This window comes from Nomascus leucogenys, chromosome 7b, assembly GCF_006542625.1.
Source record: "Nomascus leucogenys isolate Asia chromosome 7b, Asia_NLE_v1, whole genome shotgun sequence".
NCBI classification, from domain to species: domain Eukaryota; kingdom Metazoa; phylum Chordata; class Mammalia; order Primates; family Hylobatidae; genus Nomascus; species Nomascus leucogenys.
Window position 1 is genome coordinate 67,314,124 of NC_044387.1, and position 14,193 is coordinate 67,328,316.

General features: G+C 34.5%; 1 protein-coding gene across 1 annotated transcript in view; it reads right to left on the reverse strand.

Moving 5' to 3' along the window:
* Nucleotides 1-14,193, reverse strand: part of TTC29 (tetratricopeptide repeat domain 29) — a 314,056-nt gene that overhangs the window by 41,616 nt on the left and 258,247 nt on the right. The window contains exon 11 of the mRNA XM_030815182.1: nt 4,736-4,816. Coding sequence (XP_030671042.1) covers nt 4,736-4,816 — 81 coding nt within the window. The remainder of the gene's footprint in view (nt 1-4,735; nt 4,817-14,193) is intronic.

Below are 14,193 nucleotides of genomic sequence, written 5' to 3' on the forward strand. Positions count from 1 at the left end.
TTTTCAGAAGAGCAGGCATTTTTACTTTTGATGAAGGATACTATATCAATTTTTCTTTTATGGTTTGTGCATTTTTGTCTCCTAAGAAATCTTTGCCTAACTAAAGGTCACAATAATTTTCTTCAATGTTTTCTTTTAGAAGTTTTATAGTTTGAGCTCTTACATTTAGGTCCATGACTATAACTTGATTTTATCTTGACAATATACCATAGGCATCATTTCATGTCAGCACAGTAAACTTTACTTCACATTTTTAATGATCCCATATTATATTATTGTATGGATGTACCATAATTTATTTAGTCATTCCTGTTAATGAATGTTTAAGATGGTTCCAATTTCACAATATTACAGATGATCTGAGATAAGCATCCTTATAAGTGAATATTTATGCACTTGTCTGAATAGTTTTGAAGAAACTATTTCTAGAATAGAAATGTTAGCTTACAGGACATTCATTTTTTTTACGTTTTCATAAGTACTGCCAAATACTTTGACTTCACAAATTTTTTTTATCAGTTTTTGTTCCTATTAATAGCATATGAGAATGTGTCTTAGTTCATTTTGTGTTGCTGTAACAGACTACCATAGGCTGGATAGTTTATAATGAACAAAAATTTATTGGCTCACAGTTCTGGAGGCTAGGAAGCGCAAAATTAAGGGGCTAATGTCTGATAAAAGCCTTGCAGTGTCATCTCATGGCAGAAGGGCAAAGAGAGAGTGAGAAAGAGCAAGAGATTGAACCTGCAGCCTCAAGCCCTTTTATAATCAACATTAATCCATTCATGAGAATGAAGCTCTCATGACCTAAACACCTCCATTAGGCCTCATCTCTCAAGCCTGTTGCCTTGGGGATTAAGTTTCCAACACGTGAACTTTGGGGGACATATTCAAGCCACAGTGGAGTGTCCTTCATCCTAAACCCTAGCCACACTGGATATTTTCAATCTTTTAAATTTTTGTTAATTTGATTGGTGGAAAATGATATCTTATTGGTTAGGTTAGAGTTGCTGTATTATCATATACAGTACTTTTATATTTAGTTTTTGAGGAGCTTATATACTGTTTTCCATTGTGTTTATACCATTTTAGATTCTCACCAGCAATGCACAAGTGTTTCATCTTGGCTATCTTTTATTGTGTGTATTAATCATTGGTATTTTTCTTCTCTGGATTGCCAATTTGTATCCTTTGTCCTTTTGCATACCAAATTGTCTTTCCTTTCTGTTTTTCCTTCTCTTCATCTTTATTAATTTATTTTAAAGAAAGTATCTGTATTTTATGGGCATTGGGGTTTTTTGTTGCAATTTCTTTTGCTCTGTCATTGACTTTCTAACTTTGTTTAATGACTTTTTCACTGTATGGATCTTTTCAATGTACTCTAGTATGTTGTAGAGTTTGTCTGTTCTGCACCTGACCTTGATTTTTTGCTTAGGAAGGTCTTCCCCAACCCGATATTAGAAAAACATTTCCCAGTGTTGAATTCTGATGTATTTATAGTTCAATTTGATTTGATGATGTGAAATAGTGAACACATTATGGGTTTTGTTTCTGGAGAGATAATCAATATTCTCAGGACATTCCTTACAGAGTCTATCCTTCTCTCATTGTTTTGAAATGCCACCTTTATCATGTACTAAATTTTTATATGTAATTTAGACGATTTCTGAGTGCTCTTTTCTGTTTCATTCATCTATTTGTCCCCGGCCAGCATCATTTTTAAAAAATGACTGTTCCTAGCAAAACAGGGCATTTCTGGGAAAAAAGAACTTGGTGGTGATCACTGTAAAAGGTGCATTCTCAGATACCATCCTTAACAACCTTATTTCTGTCTCAATATTTTGTAAGTCTGAAAGCAGATATCTGCAGTTGTTTTAAAGAGAGAAACCTACTTTAATTTTAATTCTAGGGCAAAACCCATGGAAATCTGTGGGCACTACAAAAGATCGTTCAGGAATCAGAGATACTGTGGAAATTGGTTTTACTGATTAAATAAACAATACAAGAAAACACTTTTTCACCCATATACCTTTTCAATTATTTTTTGATATTTGCATTGACTCATGTTCATTACACTGATACATTGAATAATTTCCTTGGGCAGAGTGCTAAAATTTCAATATCATGTGGAAAGCAGAGTGATTCTACACACTGCACGGTGAGTCTCTACTCTTCAATCATGGAACATTCAAAGGAACCTAATGTTTTTAAAAAATAATTTCAACTTTTATTTAGATTCAGGGAGTATATGTGCAGGTTTGTTACATGGGTATATTGCGTGATGCTGAGGTTTCAGGTACAATTGATCCTGTCACTCAAATAGTGAACATAGTATCCAATAGGTAGTTTTCAACACTTGCCCTCTCCCTCCCTCCTCTAGTAGCTGCCAGTGTCTACTGTTCCCATCTTTATGTCCATATGTACCCAATATTTAGCTCCCACTTATAAGTGAAATCATGTGGTATTTGGTTTTCTGTTCCTGTATTAATTCACTTAGGATAATGGCCTCGAATTGCATTTATGTTACTGCAAAGAATATGGTTTCATTCTTTTTTATGGCTGCATAGTATTTCATGGTGTGTATGTACCATATTTTCTCTATCAACCCCAACATTAATGGGCTCCTAGGCTGATTCCATGTATTTGCTATTGTGAATAGTGCTGTGATGAACATCTAAGTGCATATGTATTTTTCGTAGAATAATTTATTTTCGTTTGGATATATACCCAGTGATGAGATTGCTGGGTAAAATGATAGCTCTGTTTTAAGTTCTTTGAGAAATCTCCAAGCTGCTTTCCACAGTGGCTGAACTAATTTACATTTCCACCAACAGTGTATAAGCATTCCCTTTTCTCCATGGCCTTGCCAGCATCTGTTTTTTGACTTTTTAATGATAGCCATTTGACTGGAGTGAATACAATTTCATTGTGGTTTTGATTTGCATTTCTCTGATGATTAGTGATGTGAAGCATTTTTTCATATGTTTATTAGATGCTTTATGTTTTCATTTGAAAAGTGTCTGTTCATGTCTTTTGGCCATTTATTAATGGGGTTACTTGGTTTTTTGCTTGTTACATTAAGTCCCTTATAGATTCTGGATATTTGACCTTTGTGAGATGCACAGTTTGTGAATATTTTCTTCCATTCTGTAGGTTGTCTATTTACTCTGTTAATAGTTTCTTTTGTTGTGCAGAAGCTTTTTAGTTTAATTAAATCTCACTTATCTATTTTTGGTTTTGTTGCAATTGCTTTTGAGGACTTGGTCATAAATTCTTTCCCAAGGTCAGTGTCCAGAGTGGTGTTTCCTAAGTTTTCTTCTAGGATTCTTATAGTTTGAGGTTTTACATTTAAATCTTTAATCCAACTTGAGTTACTTTTTGTATGTGGTAAAAGGTAGGGGGTCCAGTTTCATTCTTTTGCATATGGCCAGCCAGTTGTCTCAGCCCATTGAGTAGGACGTCCTTTCCCCACTGCTTATTATTGTCGACTTTGTCAAAGATCAGTTGGCTGTAGGTGTGTGGCTGGGTTCTCTATTCTGTTCCATTAGTCTATGTGTCTGTTTTTACCAGTACCATGCTGTTTTGGTTGCTATGGCCTTATAATATAGTTTGAAGTTGGGTAATATTATGCCTCTGGCTTTGTCCTTTTTGCTTAGGATTGCTTTGGCTATTTGGACTCTTCTTTTGAGAAACCAGATTTAAACTGTATACTGACCAAGATTAAATGGGAATAAAAGTCTTTATTGTTGATAATGTACTTAATTCATAAATTCCCCCAGATCTTCAGATCTGAAATTATACATGTAACCATCTCAGCTGTGTTCTTTCATTTGCAAGATGTATTAGGTAAGGCTTGTAAGATTGAAGGACTTAGTTAAACTTTTTAAGTTGACATGGATAAGTTTTATTATGTGCTATCAGCTAAAAGTATCATAAAATATACTTTTACACAGGTAAAGCAAACTGTTTCAAACAAGACTTATCAGTATGGTAGTCTTAATTGCTTATACTCCTTTTATCTATGTTGAAAAGCTTCCCTAGAATTTTAATAAATATTTTCCTACATGAATTCAGCATGAAAGATTTTCTTAAGCTTGTAATTATTTTCTCATTAGAAAATATTTTCTTATTTTGGTTTCATGGTATCACTATTTCTTGTGGAATAGTGGATAAGAGGAAATCGTTTATTTCATGGATGATTGCTGATATTTCTAAGAATTGGAATATATTTTATTTTCATGGATTTAGATGTTTTGGATTAAATTTATGGTAATACACTGCAATGCAAAATCCAATGAAAAGAGTCATAGTCGGTTTTATTATAACTCTATATTATCTGTAACATGCTCCTATTACAAATATCGAAGTCTAAGGTGACATGATGGATTTCTTCTTGCTTTGATGTTAAGTGAAAAGCTGCTTTAAGTTTCATTTTTTTTGATCACCTGGAAATCCGAAATAAAATAAATTATAAATTTAACTTCTATACTGGGCTAGAAAGCAAAGAACATTTGTTTTGAAAAATAACTTGTTTTCTGTAATTTTCAGATGTGGCTTCAAAATTAAAAATGCTTAACCTTATGTGACATTTGAAAATAAATCTGTGATTTTTTTAAAAACAGTGTTTCAATATTAAGGTTATCAAGTGCTGGATGAAACTCCTCTTTTTGTGTTTGGAGAATGAGATTATACTTAGTATATTGCACAAAGTGGGTACTCAATAGAAACTTTTTACTTGATTTATCATACCTACTGAGTTCTTCCAAATGTTCTGAGTTTTGAGACACAGCTTCCACTGTGGATCCTCTAAACTCTTCTAAAAAAAAAAGATATACAAAGTTAGTTAATAGTTTATCATGAACACAGTTTATAGTTATTTTGATCTTGAACCTGAGAATCCCTTTTCAGGGATATGTGTCCTTATCACCTATAAGATAAGGGTGTATGTATCACCAGGGCAGATTGTGTTGTACAAAGATGGCCACAACAATCTCTCCCACTCCACATGTTCCTGTACAGCATGATCTTGTCAATCCCCCATGAAGAAGTAGAATCCAGTTTTCTTCTTGAAATTGAGCTACCCTTAAGACTCTTTTGTGATCAGCTGAATATGGAGGAAGTGACAAAAATGAGTTCTGGGGCTAGGTCCATAAAGGCTATGCAGCCTCTACCTCGTTATCTTAGGATACTTTTTTTGGAGGAAGCAAGTCACCACATAAGTCCTCATACCCTGAGACTGCCATGCTGGAATGGCCATGTATAGGTGTTCTAGCAGACAGTCCCAGCTGAGTCCAGCCTTCCAGCCATCTTGGCCAAGTCTCCAGCCTGTGAGTGAAGCTGTCTTTGACTCTTCAAACCAGCCCATCTGTCAGCTGAATACCACTTAGTGACTTCAATTAACGTCCAGCCGAGCCCTGCCTGAATTCCTAATCTACAGAATTCTTGTGATATAATAAAATGGCTACTGAAAAGGCCACCTTTTGTTGGGTAAGATGACTTTTAAAAATAATACTCAAAAGGAAAATTAATTTAGGGAGCAATATAAAGTACCCAAATAATGAAGTCAAATATGGGAAGTTTATATATATATATATATATATGTATATGTGTGTGTATATATTATATATTTTTATATATATAAATGCATACATAAACATATATATACATACATAAACATATATAAATACATATATAATACGTATATAAATACATGCATAAACATATATAAATACATATATATAATACATATATGTATATATAATATTTATGTATTTATATATAAATATATAAATACATATATGATACATATATAAATACATACATAAACATATATATATAAACTTCCCACATTTGACTTCATTATTATGATATTATGATAATGAAATCAAATATGGGAAGTTTATATACGTAGATATATGTGTATATATGACTTCATTTGTCATATATTATATGTATATCTATATACAGAGAGAGAGCCATGTTAATTTGTTACTTAACTTTAACTTTCATATCTGCCCCTTTACTTTTGATTTCAATTCACTGGGATTAATCTAATAAGAAACTGTTTATTCCTGTTTATGACAGGCCCCAGTTTTCAGGTCCCTTCATTCTATTTTTTATTACCTTTCCTGTTCTGTCCCCATCTCCTACCCACTGAAATTCCTGAAAGAGTTCCACTTTGCCTTTTGGAATATTTGATTCATTATTTCAGCAAAATGTCCTATATCCTTACCCTATTTTCTGAAATTCCTCTTACTTTCTTGCTCTAACAGAAATTTGTCTCTTCTCTCAAGATACTATAAGCCCAGAAACCCGTTTTTGTTATTGTTTTTATCGGTCTTCTCACTACTGGACCTGAAGATGGGTTGGTGTCCTCTCCTCCTTGTTCTTTCAGGACCCTTGCCCTTGCCCTTCCTCTTTCCCTTTCTAACACTCGTGTCATTAGAGTATACAGTCAACCATTTGTCACTATTGTGATCTATCTTCAAGTGGAATCATTCTCAGTGGATGTTATCATTGCCTCATTGTCACTGTACTACTGCTTTCTTAATTTAGTAATTTCAATGTAAAGGTAGAAGATTATTCCACCCTAAGTCTCAATTCCTTGACCTCTTGTTCTTTTACATCTTGTCCTTTACATTACCACAGCCATTAATTCCCCTGGTCATACTTAGACCTTGTTATTATCAGTAACTATGAGCCCCCTCTAGCTCATTTTCCTGCATTTAATTGTTTGGCTGCCTCCTTTTGTATTTCCAGATCACTCCCTCTGGTATCCTGACCCTAGCAATTCTTCTACTTCACTGGAACCTCCAATCCTACCTCCTTTTCATTGTTTTTCCTCATTTTTCTGTCTCTTCTTTCTTCCTTATATAATTTAAATTCCATGGTTATCTACTTCCTTGCATAAAGTCTAAATTTCTCTTCTTTTCACTTTGTTTGCTTACTTGGCAAAAGTATAGCCCTAGTTAAATCCAGTTATCTGCCTATTCCTCTCCTGCACTGTATAGTTCAATATGGATGGAGAAAATACAACTGGCCTGAGATGCCTCATCTTAAACTCATGGCCACAAACATTAAGTAGACCCTTACGCTTCCAGGCCATTCTGTGAGACATTCCTAGTCCACTCATTCTTCCACTCCCCTAGATGACTAAATCTATTTTTCTCAAACCTCCCACCCTCCACTTTTCTCAGCTGATGATTTATTTTCTGGCTTCATAAAGGAAATAAACCACAATAGGAAAAATCTTCCACAAGCCTTGTGGCAAGAGTTACTCACCTACTGCTCCTGTTCTGTATACTCTGTCTTCCCTTCTGTTAGTATCAACGAACTGTCTAAGGCCTATCCCTCTACTTCTTCACTAGATCTCATGCCCTCTTGTCTAGACAAGACACGGTTTCAGTCCTTCCTTCTGCCTCCCACTCATCAGTGCTCTTCCTCTCTATTAGATCTTCCCTATCAGTAAAGAACTATTTAGTTAAAGCCATGTGACTAAGTTCTCACCAATGAAATGAGCAAAGTAATATACAGTCATGTGTCACTTAATGACAAGAATACCTTCTAAGAAATGAGTCATTAGGTGATGTTGTTGTACAAACATCATAGAGTGTACTTACACAAATCTAGATGGCACAGCCTACCACATAGCTAGGCTATTATATGGTACAGCGTATTGCTTCTGGGCTACGAACCTGTTCGTCACGTTACTATAGTGAATATTGTAGGCATCTGTAACACTATAATGAGTATTTACTATAGCTAAACATAGTAAAGGTAATGCATTGCACCACAGTGTTACGATGGCTAAAATGTCACTAGTGCATAGGAATCTTTCACCTCCATTATAATCTTTTAGTATCACCATTGTGTATGGCATATATTGTTGACAGAAATGTCCTTATGCAGTGCATGACTGGATACTTCTTCTGGGTCTGAGTGTTAGACAATGGGTACTCACTCACCACAGGACTATTGACTCTTGGTTCCATCACTGCAAAAACACTCATTTGGATTATAACCTAGGTTTTGCACTATGGGTCTGACTTAAGGTGTGATTTGAGATGTTTGATCTGTAGGACTTCAAGGGAGCTGGAAGACTGGGACCAGTACCACTCTAGTAAGGGAGACCAGAAGCAACAACACGTTGAAGTGTGATATTTGCTTATATGATCTACATTTCAGTAGAAATTGGCACTTCTTTGTTGCTAATAGTAAAGACTCTGAAATGGTAGATTCAAGTGGGCAACAAAAAGATCTCATTTATACCACCACTTAGCCTATATGTTACAAAGCAATAGAATAAGCCAGTAAATGCTAAATTGCTATAAATCCACCATCACATCCCTTTTTTGAAAACAATGGAATATAATATTTATATTATACAGTATTATATGTAAACAAGATTTTTAAAATGTTATCTGTAGAGAAGGATGAATTGAAATGGAGAAGACATTACCTGGTAGTCTGGGGACTGGAAAGGTAAATGAATTTTTATAATTTTGGCATGCTAAACATTTGTAGTGGCCTTACTCTAAAAAAGGGTAAATAACTCATTCATAAAGGTTGTGTCACAGTTTATAGACTAGACCCCTGGTAATGGATTCAACCTTTCTACAACAAATCAAAAGTATTGTTGTATGCTCACATGAATATACAGTAGTCATTACCTTAAATTTAAAACTCACTATAAGCAGCAAACACAGAGAGCATGATATGAAGGCTGTATTGTATCAGTGTGGTCTGCAGAGAATTTCTTCATATGGTTTTTGCCTTGTTGAAATATATGTTGCAGTTCAAAGCTAAAGGGATTATTTTTGAATAGTCATCACAGAGGTTGATTACATTCGTATATCATATTTAGCTGGACCCTGCAGGCTATTATTCCATTAGCTATGCTGGTCCTGCCATTGTCAAAAAGTTGATCACCTAATGTTAAAAGACTGTGCTTTCTGTTGACCTTATCATAATGACTCAAAAGCTTTTGTTAAAAAATAAAATTCAGATTATGTTTTACGAAACTGATTAAGAATAAATACTGCGTATAAACTATGCTCCTATCTTATGGGTGATCTTAACATTATGTTATTATTAACAATGAGATGTTTTGTTTTTGTATTTCAGCAGATTTTATTGATAGTCATAGATTCAATTTTAGTAGAAACAGTACTTCTCTCTCACTGATAGTAAAGAGTCTCAGAAACTGATTTCTGAAAAAGGAACAGAAGTCTCCCTTCCCCACCATGTAAATCATATAAAATTACCCTGGAAGTAAGCCAGTATATCAATGTTAATATAATGGCACATCTACAATGGCCTACTTACAATATGATTTTACAAGGCCACTGTACTGAAGAGAACAAAGTTCTGTTTTGGGGAAATATGTATATGAACTGAAAACTTGTCAATCACACTTGATAATGAGAAAATCCCTTCCAATAAATAAATAAATAAATAAATAAATAAATAAATAAAAATATTTAACTGTTTATTCTTAATATGATGGTTGTATAGGTTCACTCATTTAATTACAATGAGAATATCTGATTCAGGGCTATGAATCTGGTTTTTATAAACCCAGAATCCAATTACCAATAAAAGGCATATTTAGATAAGCTTGACTTTTAAATTATTTTATTATGAATTAGCCACAAATAAGGAATGAAATGAGAGCTCATCTTTGAACAAGATATTGACAGTTATGACTTTATTATTTAAAATAACATACAAATTTTTTCTTTAGAATCACATTACGAAAGCTGTCCTTTGGGAAAAAAGATGATTTTGACCCTATCTCAGTTGAACAGCTAAGTCCTTGAGCTGTGTTCCCAGGAGTGATGATGGATTGGCATAGACTCATGTGTGCTCTTTGGCATGGTCTACCTTGTAACTGATGGTTTGTAAAACGGCTGGTCAGGGATGCAGGCTGTGATCCTGGAACACAGCCAGACACTAATTTTGGCCTCATTAGCACTGTTCTCTTAATCAATTGAACTTTTCAGCAGGTGGAGGTTTCCTAATATTTCTTGTACTTGCTTGCCTTTAGCTACTCACTTGATACTCACAATAGACGAGTGGGTATCAGTCAGGAAGAAACAGATGGCACATGCAACTGGGATTTTGAAAAGACTTTAATGAAGGGACTATTAAGAGATGAGGGCAGGGCTAAGGAGCTAATAAGGGATATTGAGGCACCTAGGGACTTGCAAAAGAGGGTGCCATGCCATTATCATCTCTGGGTCTAAATTCAGGGTAAAGAGGATGGTGCCACTAGACTTTGAGTGAGGGCAAAGATTTAGCAAAGGGACTGCCTATTCTAAATTTAGAAGTAGCAGTTGTAGAGTGTCACAGTTGTCAGAAAGGAGCCGAAGTGAGGGACAGAGGAATCGTATTCTAACTCTCCACCTTCCTAACCTCTCAACTGCCGGTGACTCCCTTTGGCTAAATCCATATGACTAAGCCAGAAAGCAAGTCAGCCTGTGTGATGCAGTCTGAAGTCAGTCTCCTGGGACACAGAGCAGAGAAGGTGGGAGAATTGATCTCGTGGTGTGTGTGTGTGTGTGGTGTGTGTGGTGTGTGTGTTTAAGAGGTGGGGGAGGGAAACAAGTAGCATATAATAACCATAAAATGCAAATGTTTTCCTTTAGCAAACATTTAGTCATGTGAAGTGTGGTTTGGGTGTCAACATATTTAATGTTGGCATATAATTGGGTGTTTCTTTATTCCTTTTCCTCCTCCTCCTCCCTCCCCCTCCCCCCCTCCTCCTCCTCCTCATTCTATAATATTGGTTTGTCATTCATGGTTTTCTCATCTTAACAGTTTTGTAAAAAATTTATGAATCAAAGCCTAAGATTATAGAGTTAATCTCACTCTATCAAAAATATGTGATTTTGGGGGTAATATTTTTCTACATTTTGTTGTTAACAAAACAAAAAGTTAATCTTTCTTATCTGTGTTTTGAAGTAGAAATCATGATGTGGTAATTCTATATCTGATGAGTATAATAATCAAGATGGAAAGTTTTAAGGCAGGAGGCACTTTCAAGTTTGGATAGACTCTCTTAAGTGTCAAAAACTGACATGTGTTCTTTCATATTACAGGATCTGGTATATATCAATTCCCTTGCCAAGGGCTTTTATTAATATTCAAGCAATTAAAATTTATGCAAAGATCAGAAGTATATTCCCATTCGAAATTATAGGGTTTTTTTTTAACCTTACACACCATTATTCTGAATAAATGGAATGCAACTAGGCCTGAATGAAGCATTGAAGATACCATATTGACATAGAATGATACTGAATTTCTTTTTCTGGGCATCTAAACTTTTAATGAGAATATTTGATTCAGGTCTATTAATCTGTCCAGACACTAAATACTTTCTTAAGATAAATAGTGTGTTAATGTCTTCATACAGTTCTTTTTATTTCTCTGATTGTTGCTACATTATAAATCCTGCAATTTTTTTTCTATTCAAGACAGTGTAACAGAAATCAGATTAACTTTTTTCCTAAAACACTCCTCCCTACCCCAAAAATCCTGAACAAAATATATGAAACAATGATTTTGAAGACACTGGACATCAGACAACAAAAGCCAGCGATTTCTGAAAGACAAGAAATATGTTTGAATACAAAACATGCAAAAAGACACAATGTGGAGAAAAATCAATCAAAACTGACCCAGAACTGACATAATTATTAGAATTAGGAACAAAAACAAAGTTACTCTAACTGCATTTTAGATATTTAAAATGTTAAGTAGAGACATGGAAAATAAAATAAAACATTAATAAACTTGGAGACAGAGTAGTAGAAACCACAAAATGAAGAAAGAAAGTCAAAAAGATGAACATATTATCAGTAAACCATAAGACAGCTTCAAGCAGCCTAATAGACATTTACTGGCATTCTAAAAAGGAGATGGAAAAAGAATTGAAACATAGTTGAAGAAATTGGGCTGAAAATTTTCTAAAATTGATGAAGACTATAAACCCACAGATCCAAGAAACTCAACAGACCCCAAGCTTAAGAAACTTAAAGTACGAAAAGAAAAAGAAAAAAAACCTACAAAATGTACAATGCCATACCCACTGAAAATATCTTTTAAAAATGAAGGCAAAAATAAAGGCTTTTCAGACAGACAAAAGCTGAAGCAATTCATTAGCAGCATATTTGCACTACAAGTCCTCAAGGCAGAAGAAAAATGATACCACATGGCAATCTGGGTCTAGGTAAAGAAATGAAGAGCATCAGAGGTAAGTACAACGCATGACAATGTTGTACAAAGGTGAGAAGGGGAGAAATGGAAGGATGTAATTGTAAACTTCTTCTTTTTTTGAGACAGGGTCTCGCTTACTGCAGCCTTGACCTTACAGGCTCAAGCAATCCTCCTGCCTCCTCAGCCTCCCAAGTAGCTGGGACTATAGGCGTATGTCACCATGTCTGGCTAATTAAAAAAAAAAATTCTTGTAGAGATGGGATCTCGTTTCATTGCCTACTCTGGTCTTGAACTCCTGGCCTCAAGCAATCCTTCTGTCTTGGTGTCCCAAAAATGTTGGGATGACAGGCATGAGCTACCATGCCTGGCCTATAAGATTCTTATACTATGTGTTACTATTGGTGGGAATGTAAATTAGTACAGCCATTATGGAGGTTTCTCAAAAAACTATAAAACTAGAGCTATCATGCAATCCAGCAATCCCACTGCTGGGCATTTACACAAAGGAAATAAAATAAATACATTAAAGGGATACCTGCACCTCCATGTGTATTGCAGGACTATCTACAATAGCTAAGATATGGAATCAACCTAAATGTCCATTAACAGACAAAAGGATGAAGAAAATGTGGTGTATATACACAACAGAATACTATTCAGCTACAAAACAGAATGCAATCCTGTCATTTGCTGCCACAGGAATGAGCCTGGCGAACATTATGTTCAGTGAAATAAGGCAAGCACAGAAAGGTAAATACTGCATGTTCTCACTCACGTATAGAAGCTAAAATAATTCCAGCTCTTGGAAGTAGAGAATAGGATAGTGGGTATTAGAGGCTGGGAAGGGTTGGGGGATGGGAGAAGGTGGGAGATGTTGGTTAATGGATACAAAATTACAGCTAAATAGGAGGAATGAAGTCTGGTGTTCTGCAGCATTGCAGGGTGAATGTGGTTAACTACAATTTATTGACTGTTTTCCAAAAGCTAGAAGACAGAATTTTGAATGTTCACAACACAAAGAAATGATAAAAGTTTGAGGTCATGGCTATGCTAATTACCCTGATTTGATCATTACACATTGTAAACACGTATCAAAATATCACCCTGTATTCTATAAACATCTACAATTATAATGTGTCAACTAAAAATAAAAGGGAAAAAATTCTTACACTATGTGTTAAATGATCTAATGTCACTTGAAGGTAGGTTGTGAAAAGTTAAAGATATACACTGGTCATTATTTTTGTTTTTACGTTTTAGTTTACACTTTTCATTTAAATATTCTTGATAGGAAAAAAGTAAGATTTGAAAAATCAACATCTCTCAAATTTGAAAATAAGAAAGCCTGTCTCTAATTTAAACATTAATTCGAAAACTTATCCTTCTCATATATTTCCCTGATCTGAGGCTTGAAGATAAGCTAATGAATTCAAAGAAATAACCATTTCATTATCACTCCGAAAGTTTAATTTTCTTGACCAAATTATGTGCAGTGTAATACATATAATATGAAACTAAATGCGGATAGGTAGGTTTGAATTTTCTTTTTCTGGCTACTTCAGAGTAACAGTTTGGAAAATATACAAGCTCCGTATTCATGTTCTTTTCATATGCTCTGTACTTCAGAACAGAGAATTATATGAGATAATTTTTTGTAATGCTTTATTGAGGTATGATTGACATAATAAAAGCTGTACATATTTAATTTATAAAACTTGATGGGTTTGGAGCTAAGTATATGTCTGTGAAACCATTCAAAATCTACGCTGTAAACACATCCATCATCCAGGGGATGATATTTTTAATGAATAATCCAGAGATGTGAAAATGAATGTTTTTGTAAAAATTGAGTTTTCTAATGTATGTTGAGATTTCCAAAGAAGAGATGCTGTAGATATACAGTATCCAGTCCAAATATAGTATTATAAGATGAGTAAATATATATCTGGTCAGCAGCAAAGTAGTTCCTAGAAA